Below are 24876 nucleotides of genomic sequence, written 5' to 3'. Positions count from 1 at the left end.
GATGTATGATGGTGAAAACTTGGGATTAAGTGGACTGAAATCTTCCTAGAAGTGAAATGGGGTTGACAGAGGGACATGTCCATATGCTGAATTTATTACAGAATTATTCAACCGTCCATGTGGTCTATATTAAAAAAGGGCACTTCATTTAATATAACAGGCTTTTAAAATTCAATATTGGTTCACAATTTCTTATTAAAATATCAAAGGGACGCAAAAGACCCATATGAGTCTGCCTCACAAGGACCAGCCTGGAGAAAGGCAAGATAATTAAAATAATTTATTTTTTAAAACCTGAATATTTCTCTCTCTCATATATATATATATATATAATCACATCTTTACTTGATACATACAAACATTTCAACATCAAATTCACATTTCACGTTTTTAAATATACATTAATTTTCCCAAAGTACATTCAAAAGATTAGCAGACCAGACCAGAGCCTAGCCATCATCCACACCGTAGCCCTTCTGCAGTATCTCTGAGTGGTGCAGCTCAGGACCCAGTGCTGGAATTCTTCACTGTCTACTGGCTTCACTCTGAGCAGAGCAGACACTCACTGACGCTGCCCTGCTCCTCCTCACTACACGGAGCCATTGTAGCTGGAGTACCAGTCTCTTTAGCTATCATTCCACTCCTTGCCAAAGAGACTGGCCATTCGACAATCTTCAAATATGAACATTATATCATCACTAATGAGCTCAAAGAGATCAGATGATTTGATCCTGATTTTCTAACCCTCACAGCTATCCTCCAGTCACAATGTTTAATGCAAATTAGACTGATTGGAAAACTTCATTCATACATGCGATTGGAAACATTGGGCTTTCTGACGTAATATATGTCATTGTAAACATACATTTGGCGCTGGGAGAACAGAGGATTTACATTTATTTCATGTTTAGCACCAGCCAATGTGATCGCGTCACACCAGAGAAGCTCTCGCCATTCAAAGTTCCCCAGCAGTTCATTGTGAATGCTGTAGCCTATTTCATATCCAGCAAGGCACTTCTTTCCTCAAATATTTATATATTATTTGGAGAAACACCCAAAACTATATTTTCTATTTCTCTAATAAGTGACCAAACTATTGTATATTGCTACTGCTGGGACGTTGGGCTAGGCTACTGGTTCAAGAGCTATAAAAGGAATACAGAGGATGGAAAAGGGCCCAGTGGAGATGCCAGCTGAGATGCATGAATTGCACAAGAAGGGAACAGTGAAGACAGATGTGTAAATTTGAAATTAATCCACAGGCTGGGCTATTAATCCACCAATTTTAATTCTATATGGCGTCAAATTTGCACGCACCTCATGTTCCAGAACGTTGCCATGGAAAATATGAATGTTGTTTCCAACTACCAATCAGCAACTGCGCTGTAAATCCGGCTGCATATTGAACGTTGAGATTGCCCAAAAGGCCAGTCTCTTTGGCAATGACAAGGAGTGGCAAGTTCGCTAGAGACTGGTACCCAGGCTAAAGCCGTTGTATACAGAGACTGAAATATCTCTGCTACTACCGCTCTCATCTCCATTAGGACGTCCCCTCTGCGGGCTTTATATCTTCAAAATGGACACATACATAAGCTACATTCATAGTTTTTTCAGAGTAAAAAGCACAAACATGGATGTTTTTTTGCGCTCATCTGATCCCGAGACAGATATAGCCCATGTTCATTTTGTAAAATGAGAATTAGGGATCGACTGCATATAGAAAATACACCTCTTTGGCTTTGAAATCAAGGGCACAGACTTTAGTCAGAAGTAGTGCACTAAAAAGGGATCCTATGTGTAGATGAGGTCAACAGACCTAAAAAGGTCACAGGTCATCCATGGTAGGTGGAGGGCCCGTCCCCGTCCAGGATGTCTCTAGTAACCGGCCTCTCTCTCCGGTTCTGACCAGTCCCTAACCTCTTCAGTGGTTCCGATGTGCCAGGCCGCAGCCAGGGCTCCGTGGCAACCGTCTCCACAGACACACACCTGTCCGGGTGGTATGGGGTGGACCGCAGCGAGAGGTGGTCCCCTTCATCGGCTGACAGCCCTCCTGGAGACCAGAAAGCCTTGTCATTCACACAGAAAGACACCTGATGGCCCAATCCTAACGTGAGATACCTAGATCTGCATTTATCATGTCATTTATTTTAGAAAGGAATCTACCAAAAAGCCTCTATTATGTTGCAGCAGTGAATGATTTGCAGTTCTTGGTGCGTTAAGGATGAGGACAACCTTGTCCTCTCTACCTCTATTCAGTTATATATAAAGCGCAGGAGGCTGCTGAGGCGAGGACACTCATAATAATAATAATAGCTGGAATGGAGGAATGAAATGTTATTAAACACATTGAAACTGTGTATTTGACGTGTTCAATACCATTGTATTCATTCTGTTCCAGCCATTACTATGAGCCCGCCCAATTAAGGTGCAACCGGCAGCCTGTGATCTATAGCCATGCCATCATAGAACGCTCTTCCACTAGAGGTTACTGTATGACAGTGCCTCTCCTCTTTCTAAAGATCTAGTTTAACTATACTGTATATATCAATATGAATATATATATATACAGTGCCAGTCAAAAGATGACACACTTACTCAATCAAGGGTTTTTCTTTATTTTTACTATTTTCTACATTGTAAAATAATAGTGAAGACATCAAAACTATGAAGTAACACATATGGGATCATGAAGTAACCAAAAAAGTACTAAATAAATTTGACCAAGAAGGAGAGTGATGGAGTTCTGCATCAGATGACCTGGCCTCCACAATCACCTGACCTCAACTCAATTGAGATGGTTTGGGATGAGTTGTACCGCAGAGTGAAGGAAAAGCAGCCAACAAGTGCTCAACATAAGTGGGAACTCCTTCAAGACAAAATAAAAAAGCATTCCTCATGAAGCTGGTTGAGAGAATGTCAAGAAAGTACAAGCTGTCACCACGGCAAATGGTGGCTACTTTGAAGAATGTTGTTTAACAGTTTTTTGGTTACTACATGATTCCATGTGTTATTTCATAGTTTATGTCTTCACTAGTATTTTACAATGTAGAAAATAGTAAAAAATAAAGAAAAACCCTGGAATGAGTAGGTGTGTCCAAATGTTTGACTTTTGTTGTCTCTTGGAGTCTTTCCAATATTAAAATATTTTTATTTGGGCTCCCGAGTGGTGCAGCGGTCTAAGACTCAGAATATATACTAATATACTGCGTCACTGCAGTCCCTGGTTCGAATCCAGGCTGCATCACATCCAGCCGTTAGGAGTCCCATATGGCTGCGCACAATTGGACCAGCGTTGCCGGGGTAGGCCGTCAGGGTAAATAAGAATTTGTTCTTAACTGACTTGCCTTGTTAAATAAAAAGGTTAAATAATTACATATTTTTTAAATGTAGAATTGAATGTCCTTGTCAATAACTGTTCTGTACTTTAATGTAATAAAGTAAACCACAAAGACATGTGATGTCGCTCTCACCTGATCTCCAGTTGTGGTCGTTGACGTCATCCAGTCTGCGGATGCGTCTCTGGTTGCGGTCCTTAACCCCCTCAATGTTCAGGCTGGCCACAGAGAATAGAGACTGGGCATCCGGTTGGCCCTCGTCATCCCTCTGACCACCGGGAGTCACCATGTCCTGGACCACAACATGGAAACATCACAACATCTCTGAGTACAGCAGGTTACTAAAGATTACGGGTTACTAAAGACTACAGAGAGAATATACTCTTGTCAATGACACAAACTGTTCACATCCCTCTTGTTAGTGGAGAGAACATTTTGCAGGTCTTATGTCTTCATGCGATATCTGAGTGACTCAACAAAATCGATGGGCTAAAACATGTTAGCTAACATGGGCTAGTTGATAAACTGGACATTTCTGCAATGACATGAAGAGGAAAACTGCTGCTGCACTACCCAGCTTGAGCGTTCCTTCCCCCCATGAAATGTGTTTGTTCATCTCCCCTTATCTTCTAATTCTAAAACCTAGAAAAGAGGGACGGTTGTGTTTTATCTTCACTAGAATCCTTTCCCCAATGCCTGTCTCAAATGGTGGACATGAATGGACTCATTAAAGAGCTGTTGAAGTGGCACTAATTATGTGATGAGGGCTCTTTCTTTCACTCCTCTGGAATAGACTCTTACATCCTCTAAGTCTCTTCTCCTGGCGGGCCTCCTGCTCTCCCTCTCCTGGGCTAAGGGCTGTCTGGACCTCAGGATAAGGGCTTGCGTTGGGGATGGGGACCCTGCGTCACCATTGGGGTAATCTGAGGACACGGCACAATAACACATTTACAAACAAGCAAGGTTGGATGACTGAATTGCTATTACTCCAAGTCTCTTTAAAATGAACATGCTACAGCAGTGGTAAAAATATGAGGGCAATATTGGGGGGTTAACACTATAGCAGCTGCAGCACATTCCCTTCCTACCTTCCTCTCTCAGTCCGGTCTTGCTAAACCCACCATGCAGCTGGCACAGGCTCTCTGCCCTCTCGCAGGACTGGCACCAGCTGTGTGGGTGCCATTGGCTTCACATGTGCAGTGTTGGCACTGGCAGCTACCCAGATCGTGCCCAATGCCCCTCCCCTCAATTGGCTGTAGTGTAGCGCGTGTGTGTGTTCATCCCATATCCACTTCATTGTAATACTGTACCCCAATGTATCACTATTCATTTCTTTCCAGTAAGCACGTCCTCAGGAGAATATTTGTTCAGTCACCGACAACACCAGGCCACACCTCTAAAAAAAACAGGCTGTATGCCCAGCAGGCTCACCAATAAAAGCGCTCTCTGACTCCAATAAAGAGACTCTCTGGTGGTCTTGGCCTGGCTTCTCCCTCTGACAGGATAGACACAGAATAACAGCCAGTCAGACACCTATAAAAATCTCAGTCTGGACAAAGTCAGACATGAGTTTCCCCAGCCAGGAGTGGCCAGAGGAAGCTGGCTCAGATGTAACAAGAGAACAGTGAACTCACAGGATGATAACGAGGCTGTCGCTCCACATACGGCTCAAAGAAGTCTGTCAGGATGGGAGAGACACATTAAGAACAGTGTGTTTGTTTCTCTCTCTCTCTCAGTCTGTGCGTGCGAGACTGACCTGACTCTTCTCCTCTTCTCATGTTCCTGATCCTGCGTTGTTGCTCCCTGAGCAGAGCCTGCTGCTGGATGTCCAGACTGTGTTCATCACTGGGGGGGTCAGGGTACACATGATGCACCTCCTCACGAGATGCGCTGTCTATAACACACACACACACACACACACACACACACACACACACACACACACACACACACACACACACACACACACACACACACACACACACACACACACACACACACACAGCTTGGTCCCTGCCTTCAGGATTACCACCTCACAATGACACAGATGTCAGGCAGTGCAGCGGTGGTCATGTGTACGGATGCAGCACTAATGGTGGATGCAGATTAGCCTATCACAGTGGATTTCCTCCCACACCAGCCAATCAGAGGGACTCTCTCTGGCCAGTGTCCACTATGATGAGAGGCTAAGCTCTGTATACAGTATAGGCTCAGCTGCGGCCAAGATTAAACTGATAGTCGACCTCTAATAGAAAACATCCTTTGTCCTCAACCCCTCCATCAGTCTACACTGAGTGTAAAAAACATTAGGAACTTTAGGAGCTCTTTCCATGACAGACTGACCAGGTGAATCCAGGTTAAAGCTATGACCCCTTATTGATGTCACTTGTTAAATCCACTTCAAATCAGTGTAGATGAAAGGGAGTAGACAGGTTAAAAAATTATTTTTAAACCTTGAGACAATTGAGACATGGATTGTGTATGTGTGCCATTCAGGGGGTGAATGGGCAAGACAAAATATTTAAGTGCCTTTTACACGGGTATGATAGTAGGTGCCAGGCGCACCGGTTTGAGTGTCAAGAACTGCAAAGCTGCTAGGTTTTCCACACTCAACAGTTTCCCATGTGTTTCAAGAATGGTCCGCCAACAAGCATAGAAGTCAGCATGGGCCAGCATGCCCTGACAAATCAAGGCTGTTCTGAGGGTAAAAGGGTGTGCAACTCAATAATATGAAGGCGTTCCTAATGTTTTGTCCACTCGGTGTATACGCTGAGGCAGTGCCATGGTGACTCAGCTACTCCGCAGTCTAGACACTGAGCAGTGAGCTGCAGATGGACTGTAAGGAACATAACTGTTGTGTCAAGACATGACAACCATACTTGAGCATGACTGTACCCCAACTTCTCCGCAGAGGAGAGGAAGACATAGGCCGGCTCTGAGGTAGACCTCTGGAGAGCTATAGTACTGGAGGCAAGAGATGTTCTGCTCACACACACACACACACACACACACAACAGCAATGTGTTTCCACTCACTGGAGTATACACACACTGGCGGACTTGCCATTAGGCAGAGGCGGCAATTGCCTCAGGCCTCGAATCAAGGTGCCCCGTAAGCTGGGCATATTTTTTTATATATACACAAATAAGAAATCTACAATGCTCCACTTGAGGCATAATAAATAATAAAAACAAATCGCCACCCAAATCGGTCTGTTTAAGCTAGAGATGTCTGTATTTTTGTCGACCTTCTGAATCTCAGGTGGAAGGTGGCCGAGCTACAGAGGTGTTTGTCAGACCAGGAGACAGCATCCCGAAGATGCTCATGAAAACATCTGTAGCGAACACAATGGTGATCTCCGTTTTGCTCTCTGTCCCCCACAAGTGCCATGGGACTCGTCTGAAGGTACCGGGCTGAAAATTGAATCTATGTGAATAGGGCATTTCCATGTAAAAGGTATAAGGGTAATTCCACAGCAATAACAATTAACATTTTCCTGCGCTTTCTTATATCTATCAGATATAGGACAGACTTCAAAACATAATTCGTTTTGATATTATTTTTGACTGTTATTCAATGCGTTTCTATGGGCTAACCGCAATAAGGCCAAATTCAATGTTACATCAAATCATTTTTATACTACAGGGGTCCTAAAATTCCAAATAAAACAGCTAAATGATCCTTGGTATGACCATCTTAAAACAATTCCATATGTTAGCTTAATAGAAACCTAGCTCCAGGCCCTTAGACTCTAGGAGGATACAATACGCATTTATTTAGTAAAAAGACTGCTGATAATATTACCATTGTCGTCAAGGCAGAGGACATGTATGTGTAGCCCATGTATCTGATGCTGTCTGGCTAAAAAGATTATGGTATGTCATACTATTTTGGGCCAGACAGAATCAGATACATGGGCTACATATGGTAAAACAGCGGAGCACTGTTTCGCTCGATAGGATGCTTTCTCTGGTGAGATAGTTTCAATCACTTGCGAATTGAAGCAAAATTGGCAGGTGCATAGTGCACTGTTCGGATGCTGGAATTATTTTGGATGAATGTACAAAAAGTAACCTACATTTTGAATTGATTTGTTTGACAATCAGATGAAAACATCATGACTGGTTGTTGTCATGGCACATTAAAAGGTAATACACTTGTACAATTAAATTACTTGTCTTTACTACAAATTCCATAAATCAAATCTGAGGAGGGATGGAGGCTCAGAATGGCCTCTACCGCCGGCATCCAAATCACAAAATCTGCCCCTGTATACATAATAACTGTCGTCCTCAGACAAGCTCATGTTTGAAACACATGATAGCCATTGAGGGCATTACAAAAACTGAGAACGGTCATCTAAAAAACAAAATGGTTTAAACGGCTAAATAATGTAACAGTGCACCAGTGGTACTTGCTACTGTGATTCCTGAAACGCAGAGCCTGTTGGAGTATTTTTAGATCCTGAAATGATACTTTTGTTACATTGTTTGCTCGCTCAGCTGGTTTGCTAGCTAGTTCTAAGTCTTATTGACCACCCAACATTGCTAACACTAGCTAGGTAGCTAGCAAGTTAATATACCTTGTTTTTTCTAAATGGAAGCTAGCTATGAATAAAACCCTCATCTGCTGTCGACATCAGGATATGATTTGTGAGAGCACAAATTAGCTCCAAAAGGGGCTAGTAACTTTGGCTTCATGCCAACAGTGCTTTCAGAATCTTCCAGTGGCTAGCCACACTACAACCTTCATTTGACCATGTTCCCCTGAAGCAATTGTAATGACAGTCCACCACAACATACCGGAAAACCTCCTGATTAGCAAAGGGTAGGTCGTCTGTGTTCAACATTTTGAGATCATTGTGAGGGGATTTCACCAGTGGTTAGATGGGGGAATTGGGCCTCTGGCGGGAAGGTTGTCTGAGGTTGCAACAGTAACCGAGTGGGACGGAGGGGATCAATTGTTGTGGGGAAGGGTCAATTTTTGTTGTACACATAGATAGGACTTGGGCTTGTCTCTAGCACCTACTTGGGAATGTTTGTGTGTGTCTACGTGTTCTCTGGACCCTCAAATAAACTCAGCACTGGGAATCCATTCAAAGGCAATTTCCTTTGTTTCAGCCCTGTGTTCTCTCCCTCTGTTTATGCGTCCAAACTGTCAGTTACCGATGGATGGCTTTTAAGATGAGTCAACCCATGACCTCATGAGAGTAATGCCATAGCGTGGCGGAGAGGAGACTTGATGAGGGCTGCACATCCAGCCAAGCTAAACAGAATAGTTGATCCATGATGCCAGGGTAGTTCAGTATGGTGTGTGTTTCATTTAGCTCCATCAACAGCCAACGGCATCATAGCAGAAGGATTCCTGACCATAAACAACAGGATTCCACAATGACAGTCACCTTGGCAACTAGAGAACACAGAATCCCTCAACAACAAAAAAGATCTTAGATTAAATTTACAGAGCAGATGGGCAGCAGCAGGAATGAACTAAGCCTTGGCAATGGATCATAGAGTTTCTTATAGAAAAAAAATTGGGTATAGGCTTGTAATTGCATGGGATGTACAGTGCATTCGGAAAGTTTTCAGGCCCCTTGACTTTTTCCGCATTTTGCTATGTTGCAGCCTTATTCTAAAATGGATTAAATATGGTTTTCCCTCATCAATCTACACACAATATCCCATAATGACAAAGCAAAAACTGGTTTTATACATTTTTGCAAATGTTTTTTGCAAAAATAATAATTAAATGGGGAAATCACATTTACATAAGTATTCAGACCATTTCCTCAGTACTTTGTTGAAGCACCTTTGGCAGCGATTACAGCCTCGTGTCTTATTGGGTATGACGCTACAAGCTTGGCACACCTGTATTTGGGGAGTTTCTCCCAGATCCTCTCAAGCTATGTCAGGTTGGATGGGGAGCATCACTGCACAGCTATTTTCAGGTTCAAGTCCGGGCTCTGGCTGAGCCACTCAAGGACATTCAGAGACTTGTCCCGAACCTACTTCTGCGTTGTCTTGGCTGTGTGCTTAGAGTTGTTGTCCTGTTGGAAGGTGAATCTTCACCCCAGTCTGAGGTGCTGAACACTCTGGTGAAGGTATTCATCAAGGACCTCTCTGTACGTTGCTCCGTTCATCTTTCCCTCAATCCTGACTAGCCTCCCAGTCCCTGCCACTGAAAAACATCCCCACAGCATGATGCTGCTGCCACCACCGTGCTTCACCGTGGGGATGGTTTCCTCCAGATGTGACGCTTGGCATTCAGGCCAAAAGTTCAATCTTGTTTTCATCAGACCATCAAATCTTGTTTCTCATGGTCTGAGTCCTTTAAGTGCCTTTTGGCAAACTCCAAGCGGGCTGTCATGTGCCTTTTACTAAGAGGTGGCTTCCGTCTGGCCACTCTACCACAAAGGCCTGATTGGTAGAGTGCTGCAGAGATGGTGTCCTTCTGGAAAGTTCTCCCATCTCCACAGAGGAACTATGGAGCTTTGTCACAGTGACCATCAGGTTCTTGGTCACCTCCTTGACCTCCTTTATTTGAACTATTTTCCACATTGTAGAATATTAGTGAAGACATCAAAACTATGAAATAACACGTGAAATCATGTAGTAACCCAAAAAGTGTTAAATAAAATCTAAATATATCTCATATTCTTCAAAGTAGCCACACTTTGCTTTGATGACAGCTTTGCACACTCTTGGCATTCTCTCAACCAGCTTCACCTGGAATGCTTTTCCAACAGTCTTGAAGGAGTTCCCACATATGCTGAGCACTTGTTGGCTACTTTTCCTTTACTCTGCGGTCCAACTCCTCCCAAACCATCTCAATTGGGGTGAGGTTGGGTGATTATGGAGGCCAGGTCATCTGATGCAACAGTGAAGGGGTCTGAATACTTTCAGAATGCACTGTATGCTATCAATTAACCTCTATATTTGATCTGGGGAGGGTATCAATAAGACAATGAGAACTGAGAGGGAGAAGACATGTCCAGTTATAGTATAAAGAGTGTGTCATTGACTTACCTCTGTATTTGAGCTGGTTGAACTCCCTGATGTTCTGCATGTTGACATGGGCATCTGGAGCAGCCGTTCCAGAGTTGGGTCTTCTGGACGACCCCTGGGCTCTGATGAGTGCCATCTCAAACACGTCCCCATGGGGGCGCCCTCTGCGCCTGGGCACAACACAGAATGGAACATCAACACGCCACAGTCGCCCCTATGAAATATGTATGTTTTGTTTGCAACCATACACCGACGAGCATACAGCTTACAGAACAAACAAGTACCTGGTAAATCAGTTTTTTTCAATTAACATGGATTACAGTGTATTGTTCCAGGGATGAGTCAGAATAAAGCTATAGCACCTGGGCCTGTGGATGTTCGACACTTTCAAGTGTTTCTTTCAGACCCGAAGCAGGCATGAAGGGGTATTCAGCATAGGTTGCTTATACGACCTGAGGAAAGCCTTCTAACTGGCAGAGGCTCAAATATGTATTCTCCAGTGCTCTTAAGGTGCACTAGTGTTTGAATACATGCAGCACTTTGAAGAGCCATGCGTGACCAAAGCAAAGTTCTGTTATTGAAGCCAAGGGCATTCACCATTCATGAAATGTGTGTTCCTCCTGAACATACCCTGGGCAATAAGGGCAAGACTGTTCAAGGTAAATGGTTTAGATTTGTCAACGTGACCTACTGTGGCCCTGGTGTTACTGTAAGGGGTGTGTCTGTCCTGCCTACCTGGTGGAGATGGGTGTGTCTGTCTCCTCTCTGTCACTCTGCAGCAGCTGCCCCTCCAGCCGTCTCTGTTCGCTCCGCAGCTGCCTCCGCAGCGTGGACAACTCACTGATCACACCCTGCTGCTGGTCCTCTGGCAGGGAGATGGACAGGTAGAGACAGACAGACCGTGGAGAAAGGGAAAGAAACATAGTTGAGAGAAGATATCAGTAAAGTCAGGTCTTTTCTCCAGTATTTATTTGAGTGGTCTATCTCAGTGCTAAGGCAAAAACCAAAATGTGCACACAGGGGGGGCCCCAGGAACGAGTTTGGGGAACCCTGCTGTATCTAACCTGTGGCTCGGAGCTGGTTTCTCCTGGCAGGTACAGGTGGAGAGTGTGGTGCTGACATAGAACGCTCCTGGGGACACAAGGAACAAGGAGAGTGAGTGTGTATGTGTGTTTGTGTGTGTCTCTGCAGGGGTTAGGGGTAAGGTTAGGGTTAGGGTTGAGCCAGGGTGTGGACATGAAGCCTCTGCCCATGCTTTGCTGAAGCATCGTACAACGCCTGGATCGGTATTTTACGTATCAGCTTACAACATCATAGGTTATAGCAATCTGGTGCCCAACTGCACAGTCCATTAAGTGGCACACAACCATTGTTAATTGCATGCCATGTCTGAGCAGGCGAACGCGACCAGGGTTATGGCTAGGATTAAGCCAGGGTGTGGACATGAAGCTAGGGTTAGAGTGACTAAGTTACTTACAGACAGGGCCCTAGAGGAGAGCTGGCTGACAGCAGAGGGAGGTCTGGGAGTGAGGTGCTGCTTCCCCAGTCTCTTCTGCAGGGCTGGGATAGGTGGTGACGGATCCCTCTGACTCTGCATAAAGGACATGGCACAACTCCCACTCAGACGGCTAACACCACCAAGTAGTTTCTACAGTATCCAGTCTCTTCTGAACATGTTACACACCTCTTCCTTTCGCACTTGTCTTTCCCTCTCAACCTGCTGTCTCAGGGTCTTGCTCTCACGCTCTTCCTCCTCCCTGCTCTTCCTGTCCGCCTCCTTACGGCGCTCCTCAGCCTGGCGGATCAGCTCTTCATTCTTGGCACTTTGCTAAAGCAGGGGAAAATACAGAATCCAGTTTCAATACTTGCATCCTTCAACCAATGTGGGTTCATGTATCTAATCAAAAATGATAACCTCCTCCCCACCTCGACCTCCTTCCGTTTTCTCCTCTGCTGCTCCTCCTCAAACTCCTGCTGGATAAGAACCCTCTGCTCTGCCAGCCTCTTCTCCTCCCTCTCCTCCTCAATCCTTTCACGGTCCCTCTCCTTCGCTTCCTTCCTCCTTTTCTCCTCGATCTGTCCATCACAAAACAAACAGCACTGTTCATCAGTCTGACCGTGGTCTGTGAGCACAGCCTGGATGGGCTCTTTTGAACACCTATCAAGAACCTTTGTGGTTCTTGTTTGATCCATAGTATCCACAGATCAATAGCATGGTTCCATTAGTACTCTTGTGGAGCCAGTGGAGGTGTTCTCCCTGTGTGTAGGCTGAGGGCTGTAGGGCCAGGTACCTGCTGCTTCAGGTAGTCTTTGTATGTGTCCTGATCCTGGAGTTGCTGTGGAGTAGGCTGATCACTGAACACGTTGCTACGGGCGAACTGGGACGTCTGGGCAAAGGAGAAACCTACAGGGATGGAGAGGGGTGACTCATCAATTCACACACACATACATACAAAAGACCAGGACAGTGAAAACTGACATTTACAGAGTGCCTGTGAGAGTTGGGCTACCTGATATTCCCCTGGGGGTAAGTCCCCCTCCACCTCCAAACCTGCCTACAGAGCCCGGCGGCCATCTCCTGTCCCTGGACTCTGGGTTTACGTACACCTCCTTGTTGATCCTGTGCATTCTGTTCAGATCACCTGGAAACATGGAGGCATCGTTATCAGCTACAGAGAGACTTTCAATGTAGTGGTGACTCACAGCTTACGCTCCTCACAGGGCCAATGCAATGACAACAGAGATGTTGACAGAGAAATAACCCGGAGGCTTACATACTGACCACAACGCCGGCGTTGCAAAATAAATGTACACATACATGTTATTCAATCATTGCGCGTGCCAACGAACTTGGTTCTATTTGTGACGCTTGACGCGCTGCAAGTCCGGCCTCTCCCATCTCCCATCTCCCATTGTTTTTTGGGATTTTGTTTTTGGATTTTACCCCTTTTTCTCCCCAATTTCGTGGTATCCAATTGTTGTAGTAGCTACTATCTTGTCTCATCGCTACAACTCCCGTACGGGCTCGGGAGAGACGAAGGTTGAAAGTCATGCGTCCTCCAATACACAACCCAACCAAGCCGCACTGCTTCTTAACACAGCGCGCATCCAACTCGGAAGCCAGCCGCACCAATGTGTCAGAGGAAACACCGTGTACCTGGCCACCTTGGTTAGCGCACACTGTGCCCGGCCCGCCACAGGAGTCTCTGGTGCGCAATGAGACAAGGACACCCCTACCGACCAAGTCCTCCCTAACCCGGACGACGCTAGGCCAATTGTGCGTCACCCCACGGACCTCCCGGTCACGGCTGGTTACGACAGAGCCTGGGCGCGAACCCAGGGACTCTGATGGCACAGCTGGCGCTGCAGTACAGCGCCCTTAACCACTGCGCCACCCGGGAGGCCCTTCCTCATTGGTTTTTAGGAGCATATATCCATGTGAGTGATTGAAAGATGAACTGAGGTCCACACTCCAGTCCAGTCGATGGTGGTAATGCACCTTAAAGTTGGTTGCCAACCGCCATATAAAGTCCAAAGAAGAAGAAGAAGCCTGAAGGAGGAGAGATTACTAGAAACAAACTCGGTTTACCCTTTATTCCTTGGATTAATTGTCGGAGTAGAGGACCTTGTGCATTTCAGGCTTAAATAACAACCCAATGTTTATATACCAGGACAAATTAGCCAGCAACAGCAAGCTAGCTATCTAAATTGCCATAAATGTTTTATGCTTTTTGACCTGTCCCCAAATTAATACAGTTGGTTCAGAGTTTGTTTGGATATTTCAACCTGCATATCCTGGTTCGCATCTGGTGTGGGTGGACAAAATCAACACACGCGCGATGGAGCGGTGTGGTCAGCATGCTAGACTAAATCAAATGACTGAAAACTAAGGTTTCATAGACAAATTCAGAGAAGTTATCATTTTGGTTTTTACAGTTGCTACGTATGTGAATAAACCTAAATCTAACGGTAGACAGAGCAACTAAAGAGGACTAACGACTATGATAAACTCAGCAAAAAAAGAAACGTCCCTTTTTCAGGACCCTGTCTTTCAAAAGATAATTTGTAAAAATCCAAATAACTTCACAGATCTTCATTGTAAAGAGTTTAAACACTGTTTCCCATGCTTGTTCAATGAACCATAAACAATTAAGACACTAACAGCTTACAGACGGTAGGCGATTAAGGTCACAGTTATGAAAACTTAGGACACTAAAGAGGCCTTTCTACTGACTCTGAAAAACACTAAAAGAAAGATGCCTAGGGTCCCTGCTCATCTGCGTGAACGTGCCTTAGGCATGCTGCAAGGAGGCATGCAGATGTGGCCAATCCAATAAATTGCAATGTCCATACTGTGAGACGCCTAAGTCAGAGCTACAGGGACACAGGACAGACAGCTGATGGTCTGCCACTGCGAGGACAACGTGTAACACCTGCACAGGATCGGTACATCACACCTGCGGGACAGGTACAGGATGGCAACAACAACTGCCCGTGTTACACCAGGAACACACAATTCCTCCATCAGTGCTCAGACTGTCCGCAATAGGCTGAGAGAGGCTGGACTGAGGGCTTGTAGGCCTGTTGTAAGGCAGGTCCTCACCAGATATCACCGGCAACAACGTCACCTATGGGCACAAACCCACCGTCGCTGGACCGGACAGGACTGGCAAACGGTGCCCTTCACTGACGTGTCGTGGTTTTGTCTCACCAGGGGGGGAGGAATGAGCATTACACCGAGGCCTGTACTCTGGAGTGGGATCGATTTGGAGGTGGAGGGTCCGTCATGGTCTGGGGGCGGTGCGTCACAGCGTCATCGGACTGAGCTTGTTGTCATTGCAGGCAATCTCAACGCTGTGAGTAACAGGGAAGACATCCCTGGTGGTACCCTTCCTGCAGGCTCATCCTGATATGACCCTCCAGCATGACAATGCCACCAGCCATACTGCTCTTTCTGTCCGTGATTTCCTGCAAGACAGGGATGTTAGTGTTCTGCCATGACCAGCGAAGAGCCCGGATCTCAATCCCATTGAGGGTGAGGGCTAGGGCCATTCCCCCAAGAAATGTCCAGGAACTTGCAGGTGCCGTGGTGGAAGAGTGGAGAAACATATCACAGCAAGAACTGGCAAATCTGGTGCAGTCCATGAGGAGATACACTGCAGTACTTAATGCAGCTGGTGGCCACACCAGATACTAACTGTTACTTTTGATTTTGACCCCCCCACTTTGTTCAGGGACACATTATTCCATTTCTGTTAGTCACATAACTGTGGAACTTGTTCAGTTTTTGTCTCAGTTGTTGAATCTTGTTATGTTCATACAAATATTTACACATGTTAAGTTTGCTGAAAATAAAGCAGTTGACAGTGAGGACGTTTATTTTTTTGCTGAGTTTATATAAAATAAAAAGGTGACGTACTGATGAGATTTCCCCTGTCGTCTTTGAGAGGGGCCCCTCCTCCCCCCTTCCCCCAGGGATCATAGGCCTTCATCTCAGCCTCGATCTTGGCATCATAGCGATCCCTTTTCTCCCTCTCCTGTCTTTTTCGCTCCTCTCCTTCCTGGATCTGTGGCCAGAGGGGGGAAGATGCCATCAAGTACTGGTCATTAAATGTATTTATTTTTTAAATGTCTGAGTTAATTTGAGAGATAAGAAAAAGTCAATCTATTCAATCTGAGCTCTACAGTATGTAGGAAATGAAATGTGTTCCTCTTTTCTACTGCCCTTGTGATATTCCTGCTGTATTCCCTTTACCTTGGAAAAGTGCTGACTCCACTCTCGCCTGATCTCTTCCTGTCAAAATATTGCAGTCTGTCACTAATCTGAATCATTGGTTTCCTGTTCCTCTGGCATCAGCAGAGGGAAACAAAACAGTCTGACGCCGCTAGCTAGCAGAGTTAGCATCTCACTAAGCCGCCCTCCACCTTCACTCTCACAGGGTCATGTTCAGTAGCGCACAACACAGCAAAACATTTTGATATTTTCCCAAATATGCAGTTATTGGTCCACATAATAATGCTGTGATGACTAAGAAACTGGATCAATATTTAATGGTTTATTCTTCACCAAAACTGGACTTAGTCAATCTTGGCCAGGTGTGAGTCCACAGAGATGGCCAGCAGAGAGAGAGAGAATGGGTGAAGGAGAGAGAGGGAGTCAGTAAGGTGAGGTAGGGGCAAGAGGACAGACTTTCCTCTCAGTCTTTTATCACACTAATGAGAGTATGGCTAACACACCCCTCCATCACTCCTACCCCGCCTCCATACCACAGCTGGGGAGAAATTGAAGCCCAGACACAGCCCTTAGCCATGGTATATTGGCAATATATCACAAACCCCAGAGGTGTCTTATTGCTATTATAAACTGGTTACCTGCGTAATTAGAGCAGTAAAAATAAATGTTTTGTCATACCCGTCGTATACGGTCTGATATACCACGGCTTTCAGCCAAATCAGCAATCAGGGCTCGAACCACCCACTTTATAATGTATCATAATGTCCTGTGATATTGTTTATGTCAATGGGATTTTCCCTTGTTTAAACAATGTTTAAATACATTTTACAATGTGTAGCCTACCTGTTGTCTCAGTGCTTCCTTGTAGTTCAACACACTCTCCTTGGACTGCTTAGGCCTCTCTCCTATCGCCCCAACACCCCGCCCAGCTCCAGGGAGGGCCACAGCATGCGGATAGGCTCCTCTGGAGAAAGACATTCAAACATTATGGGTAACCATATCAACACAATACCCCTAGTTGTGAGAGACATATAGCCTACACACAGCTCTCAATGCTTGCTTAGGGTGCCCTCTTCTGTTTCTTTAAATAACTCAAACCTGAAGTTGTGTTACTTATGATGCTGTATGAAAACAAAGTTGTGTGATTGTATGTGAGTGGGTGACTTGTGTGCAGGTCTCCAGACAATGTGGAAAGGTATGGAATTCCTGAACTAAGGACACCCACCGGGCCCCTTGATGTCCAGGTGGAGGCATCATTCCTGGAGGCAGATTTGGGAAGACCATGGGCTGCCCTCCACCTCCTTGAGGTCCATCTAAAAGGGAAAGATAGGAGAACACTATATCAGTTGGATATCAAATCAACACACACACACCAACAAAAAAAAAGTGTCCAAAACATTGTCAGACTTTTACTGAATTAACAAATGCAGCTACAGCGGGTGTTCTCAAGCTAAATTAGTAGATTGTCATGTTTTGGCACAGAACAGCAGCACTCAGGTCTTTGCCTGGCACACACACACACACACACATCCCTGGATCAGAGGAGGCTGGTGAGGGGAGGACAGCTTATAATAATGAATGGAATGGTACCAAGCACATGGAAACCAGGTGTTTGTGTTTGAGACCATTCCATGAATTCCTTTCCAGTCTTACTATGAACCTGTCCTCCCCATTTAAAGTACAACCAGCCACCACTGCCCTGGCTGGATACCTTCCCATTTGATCAAGTATAGTGAGTATTGGCTATTGAACAATAGGAGGCATTTCTCCAGAAGTGGAGCATATTGGGCGCAGTTGCTCACATACATCTGGACTGGGAGTCTGTGGAACTCATTTCCAATAAGCTGTCTGTCCATGAGCCGTATAAATCATGAGTGGGTCATATGAGCGTTATGGGAAACAGTGCCAAGCCCTGTTGGCCCATGATCTGGTGACATAGTGGCTTCATAATAAAATGGTAATGACCCTCCATGGAGAGTCTCGGGGGGTTTATTTAAGGCTTGGTGGATTACTCATCGCAGACAATGGAGTCACCATATATTACTAAGAGATTTCAATGACAGTGAATCACAATTGTCTGTAATAAATCTGTCTAATTTTAAGGATAGCCAGATCCTAAAACTCTGAGTGCACAATATCACAAAATAAGAAGAGAGAAAAGGATTATGGTCACATTCTGTCACGAGGCCTCTTTACCAAAACACAGTACAGTATATTTTTCCCATTTGTTAACTGAGATACTAACAGTAGAGCAGATTTTTGTCCAGGGGATTCCTTGCTCCATAGTAGTAATAGGCCTCATCATACGGAGTCCTGTAGGCATCAGTTAGAGTGGGCGGCAATGGAGGAGGTAAGCTAGCAATTCTGGAAAAAGCAACACACACACAATTTTAGTATACACGTTCAAAAAACACAACAACAACTGACCAAGTAAAGATTGACTTTTGTTACCCCATCTTGTTTCACTGTACCTTGGGGCGACTATCTCTCCCAGGGTACTAGAGAGGCTCCTGTGGAAGTCTTCATTGAGAGGGGCACCCCCAGGCACCCCCATGCCTGCCCCTAATCTCGCTCCAGCCCCCATCTCTAACCGCGGCCCCCCTGCCCCTGTTAGTTGGCCCAGGATGTTAGTGTAGTCCATTGGAGGGGAGGGGAAGGCAACACGGGGCCTACCAGGGGGACCTCTCTCCTCTGTGCCCGCCTCGGGCATCTCCTGGCGGGGCCTAGGGCTAGAGTTGGTCCCCAGGGCGTCCAGGCCTCCTCCGGGTCTATAGGGGATGTCACGTCTCCGGCCCTCATATTCGCGGTTCACCGCCCCAAACTGCATAATGCGGTCAGGCTGGGAGTACACGTGGAAAGAGACTATGTGACTCATGTGGGCAAAAATGATGGAACACTTGAATACATCAGAGTGAAAGTTTAGTCATCATCTATGGTAAAGTACAAAGTAATTCAGGGGCAGAAATATATTAATCGATTATCAGTGTAATTGATTCAGAGCGATGTGAAATGTGCTGATCATGCCATTGTTGTGAGAAGGGCTACTTTCCAAAAGACTTGACAAGCTAGTCAGACATGATGCTAAGTCTTTTCTGAAAACATAAAAACCCAAGTCAAAACAGTCACTGGAAATGAGTGAACAAACAAACATCTTGTTATGACATATTTGTTTGTTTCTCCAGAGCTTGAAATTCATGATTTACATTCTGGCAAAATGTAAGAATACACATCATTACAACATTGTTACCACCACAGCATATTTGTCATGACCTTACATTCTCTTTCATATGGTTAACCATACTTTCATAACCCAAATGTCATACAGTATGCATTTCAAGGACAATACAGTACCTCGAAAAATATTAACAAACCCTTTTACCTGTTTCTCTGGGTCAATCGCCCCAGTGGCAGCAACCCTCAGCTCAAGATCCTTCTCCCTAAAATCAAATATTGAAACGATTTTTAAACACTATTCACTGACATTCACGGTTTATAACCCAACATAGGGCCCTGGTCATATCTAACAACCAACTTGACCCATACGGGTGTGAAAGATACAATGAAATCTCCCCGTGTTAAACTCACTTCTTTTTGTTCCTCTGCCCCTCAGCCATCTGTTCCAGCAGCTCCTGTCTGTAGCGGTCCTTCCGCCTCTGTGTGGCCACATCCCCCTCTGTTTCCCCTGAGAAAAATCCCAACACATAACAAATAGCCGTTCAACTTAACAAGCGTGTGTTAGAGCAGGGATGGGTAAACTGTTTGGCTCGAGGGCCACATCGGGATTTCAAAATTCAACAGAGGGCCGCAGAAATTTCTTTTGGACCGATTTGTTTGTCAAAATCTATTTGTGGGTCAGAAAAAGGGAAGTTATTTGACAATATCAAATATATAAGTCCATTATAATTTCTAAGTTTTAGATGTTCAAGTTTGGTATGGAGTATTTTTTGGTACCCAAAATAATAATTCACCCCCCCCAAAAAATGATCCAGCAGCCGTAGTTTTCCCACCCGTGTTACAGCTAATGACGTTTCACATTTATGTTAATTAAATGAACTTTAAAATGTCCCAGACACACAGTACTGCTTTATACAAAATACAAATTGTACATTACACATTCAACATAATGCATACATTACAGGTTACCCATCATTCACATTACGCACTTCTCATATGGCCACATACATAACACATCTAATGTTATTAGTTACAGCTACCGGTATATAGATATAGCCTACCTGTATCTAAAGATCAGACCTGAACACACACATGCATTAAATGAGTGTCTCCTACCGATCATGAGTCCAGTGAAAAACTGGGCCTTGTCCTTGTGGGCTGCAGACCTAGATCTCTCGGCGGTCTTCATGGCCGCTGGCATCACAGCACTGGAGAACAGTTACACCGTTACATAGACAGACAGTAGCTAGGTAAATGTCTGCAGCTCAGTTCACCCAATCAATGAACCACCTCATAAAAGACATGGCCTAGCCAATCAGTACTGCTCGCAGCCCCACCCAAGTCAACCCGCACCACCACCAGCACCTCACACACTACCACAACAGATCCCCATGTCTGACTGCAGTCTTCTCTTTACCCAGTGACCCAGACACTAAAGAGTAAAGACCCATCACAGTCAAATCAATGCAGCTCCCCTGATGGAATTGAAGTGAGTGTCTGCCTGGGGCTAAAACCCAAACCTCAATGAGAGGGAATGCTCTCTTACACAGCTTATTGAACAGTGGTTATATTTAGAAGCACAGAAATGGCATGACAATCAAATGCAATGGAAGAACAAAATATTTTACACAGGAATGCAATAAATAAACAAGCCTGGGAGTCGGGACTAAAGATAAATCTTGTACATTACAGTTCTGCTTCCTTTGTAGTCTTCCTCAACAATCAATACAGGAACAGATCGATAGAGAGGTTTTATACACGTGATGGCCAACTCTGCTAAAGTGATTACCTTAGTGGCCATTTAATACATTTGCCCTCAATTTTAGTTAAGGAAACAGGCCCTGACTGATCTAATGAGTTTAATTCCAGTGGGTCACTCAGTACTTGGGTTTTGGTGTCACCGACTGGGACTTTGTGATCCGGTCTCTGAAGTTCTCTTCATGGACAACAGGCGGCTCCACCTCCCTCCTCTCCCGCAGAACTCTGCCATAGAAAGAAAATACTCTGTTAAAATGTCGTTTTTTTTATCTAAATATCAAATCATTTCTAGATAACAATTAAATACCTTACTGTGATTATTTTCAATTAAAATTGTCAAAAATAAAGAAAAATTGCTTCTTAGCAAAGATCAATTTCTCAAGGAAGAACTTTGCTAGGACTTTCTGGGAGTTGTCTGAGTGTAGAGGAGAAACCTGAAAATGAGCTGATATTGGCAGAGAGGTTTGGAATCCTTTCTTATCAGTCTCTTAACTCATTTCAGGCTGAAAAAACAGGCTGAAAACTCATATCAGGCTGAAAAAACAGGCTGAAAATTCAAGTGGTCTTTTCAAACTGCTAATACACTAACAGTGCATTATCATAATTTTCACAATATTATTCCAACCACAGTGTAGGAAAAAAAAAAAAAAAAAATATATATATATATATATATATATATATATATATAAACATGATCTTTCTGTGATCATAAAACATATAAAACACAGAAAGATCATGTTCTTGACTGCACTGGGCCTTTAAACAGGAAGAGGCGGCAGGGTAGCCTAGTGGTTAGAGCGTTGGACTAGTAACCGGAAGGTTGCAAGTTCAAACCCCCGAGCTGACAAGGTACAAATCTGTCGTTCTGCCCCTGAACAGGCAGTTAACCCACTGTTCCTAGGTCGTCATTGAAAATAAGAATTTGTTCTTAACTGACTTGCCTAGTTAAATAAAGGTAAAATAAAATTGGCTGGATCTCTTTTGGGTGGTGGACCATTTTTGAGACACAAGGAAACGGTTGAGCGTGAAAAACCCAGCAGCATTACAGTTCTTGACACAAACCAATGCGCCTGGCATCTACTACCATACCCTGTTCAAAGGCACTTAAATCTTTGGTCTTTCCCATTCACCCTCTGTATGGCACACATACACAATCCATGGATCATTGCTTTCACCTGGTCAGTCTGTCATGGAAAGAGCAGGTGTTCATAATGTTTTGTACACTCAGTGTATTTCTTTACAGCGGCAGGTAGTTTGCCCACAGAAAAAAACCCATAGCTTATAGATGGGGTAGTGCTGGATCTGATCAACTCTCCTGTGAAGCACCTGTCAGGGCTTTGATGAACTATTCTCCTCTCTCTTCTCCCAGTGTACTCTGGCTCTCGGCTCCGCCTGGATCTCCCCCTCTCCAAGAACTCAAACTCCTCTTCTTCTTCCTCCTCAGAGTTGTACTCATCCCTGTGCCTGCTTCTCCTCCTGGGCCTCCTTCTCTCCCAGCGCTCCAGGGACTCCTCTGGTCTGTGGTGCTCCCAGTGCCTCCGCCCTCGTGGGGCCTGACCCTCTGTCCCTGTCCCCCTGTCGGTTAGGGTGGCAGCGTTCCTCCTGGATGGGAGTCGCTCCCAAGGCTGGCCTCCATGGTTAAGCTGGGTGTTATGCTGGGCGTCTGGTATGGCTGGGGGAGAATAAAGTACAGTTGGACTCACAGTCTCCAGGGCCTGCACCTGTGAATCAGGAAAGAGATGTGTTAAATGATCAAAATGTGGCAACATGCTGTAGGATCTTAGTCAAATGTAGCCAATAAACAGGAGACTCAAACATAAACTTATTAAAAACACATTGAATAGGTAGAGATATTTTCATAAAAAACACATACATCTTATTCTAGGTATGCATAATCTATTGTTACCTGAGAGGCATTTGAAAGTAGTCTCCTTATTTGCCCTGACTGTCCATTAAGGAAGAGGTTGTATTCCTTGTTTCTTTCATCTCTTAATTTGTCCTGGAGAAAGACAACACAAACTTGCCCATCTTCAAATCACAAGCCATTCAGTTGTTTAAAAAAAATATCAATTGAACAATATTTTATTTTGCTTTATTTTACCAGGTAAACCTGATGCTAAGTTAGCTACAGCATGCCAGCATACACAAGTGTCAACTAAAGTAGTTGCTGTGGGACCCCAAATCTTATCTTGCACAATCAACATTGGGAAACAAATGTAAACTACTGTACTATATCACTCCTTAAGTCATTCTACGGTAAAAGGGCCTCTCGGTGCAATGAAAGAGGGCTTGGTCGGTATGTTAGCCTGGCCATGGCGACCTGGCATTCTGTTTACTCCCACTAAAATACGTCCCACACACACACCCACACACACAGAGTAAATGGCTACCTTGGCAAATCTCCTCTCACCGATGGGTAAGGAGAGGCCTTGAGCCTGTGGGCCGGGTTCACCAGCATGCAGATCCTTTTTCTAAAGTTAGAGATTGGAAGGGTCAGTGTGACACGGGGAATAACAAAAGGGGGACAACGATCTGTTTTAATACACTGTCCTGTAACGATGGATCCAACCCAAACTCTGTTCTTCAAAGGAAATTCCATTTTAAAGGCTACTTTCAATAACACCTCAGCTGATGTGATGTGGACAGTTAGAGGAGGGGATTCCCTACCTTTCTTCCCTCGCCAGTAAATTCCTGCAAGTTTTTGTGAGAACTAAGAAAATGCAGTTAGAAACTTACGGTTATTTTTGTTATACCCATCATGGCACCTTAGTAAGGAACAGTATAATAGATTGTGTTCTGAACATAACTACAGCAAACCTGAGCCATATATCGTCTGTAGTCCAAACGAAGCTCTTGCTTGAGTTTTTGCTTCTTCTGCTCATATTCTGCTCCCAACTGCAAACTTAATCCTGAGCTCTCCTCTGGAGAAAAAAAAAAACGGACTTTAATCATTAATAAGTGCTGCATATCACTAGCAATTCCACAGACACACAACAAACCACACCTTGCCCCATGACAATTCAAATCAAACTTTATTTGTCACATTCCTGACGATGGTGGTGGTCATAGAACCATAGGCTACACTGTACCTCTGCCAGGGTTTGGATGTCCTCTTTGAGTTGATGCCCAGTCAAATGGAGCAGCGTTCTCCTTTACAGAGTTTACATTGTCTGACTTTGTCTGTTGCAGTGGAAAAATAAAGATCATATTGGCCATTTACTTCAATCATTTATGTAATTAAATCACTGACAACATTTGAGGAAAGCTTTTAACATGAAACTAACATTTGGCCAAACATTTGGAGTTTGCTGACCATTACTCATTATTACATTGGCACAATTACACACCTTGATTGTCATGTAAGGTGGTTCCTCCTCTTCCAAACATGCCCTCTCTTTAGCCACTTTGGCTGTATGTTCCTCCAAAAAACGATCTAGGTTATCCATTTCTGCATAAAATACAAATACATGCTCGAAATGAGGAAAAAGCTAGGATAGAGCATCCATATTTCCGTTGTTAGGCAACCAGGATACACAAAGCTAAATGGCTAACGTTAGCTAATTTGAATTACAGTCCTTGCGAATGTTAGAAAGTTGTCCCAAAACTATTTTTTTTCTTCTTCATGCAACACGTTTAGGGAAATATTAACCCAAACCAACATGGTACCTTACCGCATGAACAATCTTTGTGAAGTGCGCTATCTGAATGAATGACCATCAAGTGGTTTCGCCAGTTCAGCAGGGTCGCGAGACTTCGCACCGCCACAAGAACTTCAATACGTTTTTTTATCAGGATGTTTTTAAGAATCGAAAATTGTGCTTCACCACTCTAACAATAGTAACACATTGACATTATTTGGCTTTCAAATCTA

At 44.5% G+C, this 24876-nt stretch overlaps 1 protein-coding gene across 1 annotated transcript; it reads right to left on the bottom strand.

The window, feature by feature from the left end:
- Nucleotides 1-113: 113 nt before the first annotated feature.
- Nucleotides 114-24751, bottom strand: cspp1a (centrosome and spindle pole associated protein 1a). The gene is made up of 30 exons (XM_020508656.2): nucleotides 24677-24751; nucleotides 24353-24453; nucleotides 24095-24185; nucleotides 23823-23926; nucleotides 23396-23476; nucleotides 22912-23004; nucleotides 22332-22726; nucleotides 21132-21230; nucleotides 20364-20455; nucleotides 19659-19755; nucleotides 19453-19510; nucleotides 18545-18912; nucleotides 18319-18437; nucleotides 17299-17386; nucleotides 16917-17037; nucleotides 15759-15906; nucleotides 12850-12981; nucleotides 12631-12743; nucleotides 12266-12415; nucleotides 12024-12167; nucleotides 11817-11930; nucleotides 11404-11470; nucleotides 11075-11204; nucleotides 10361-10509; nucleotides 5092-5229; nucleotides 4970-5013; nucleotides 4767-4830; nucleotides 4137-4258; nucleotides 3471-3627; nucleotides 114-2050 (listed from the first exon to the last, which is right to left on the bottom strand). Exons 1-30 carry the CDS (start codon nucleotides 24720-24722, stop codon nucleotides 1833-1835), a joined length of 3843 nt encoding a protein of 1280 aa, XP_020364245.2. The 5' UTR covers nucleotides 24723-24751; the 3' UTR covers nucleotides 114-1832.
- Nucleotides 24752-24876: the final 125 nt, after the last annotated feature.

This window comes from Oncorhynchus kisutch, linkage group LG18 (assembly GCF_002021735.2).
Source record: "Oncorhynchus kisutch isolate 150728-3 linkage group LG18, Okis_V2, whole genome shotgun sequence".
Taxonomy (NCBI): Eukaryota; Metazoa; Chordata; class Actinopteri; order Salmoniformes; family Salmonidae; genus Oncorhynchus; species Oncorhynchus kisutch.
Note: the sequence above shows the minus strand (reverse complement) of the source record. Positions and strands in the feature narration are given on the sequence as shown.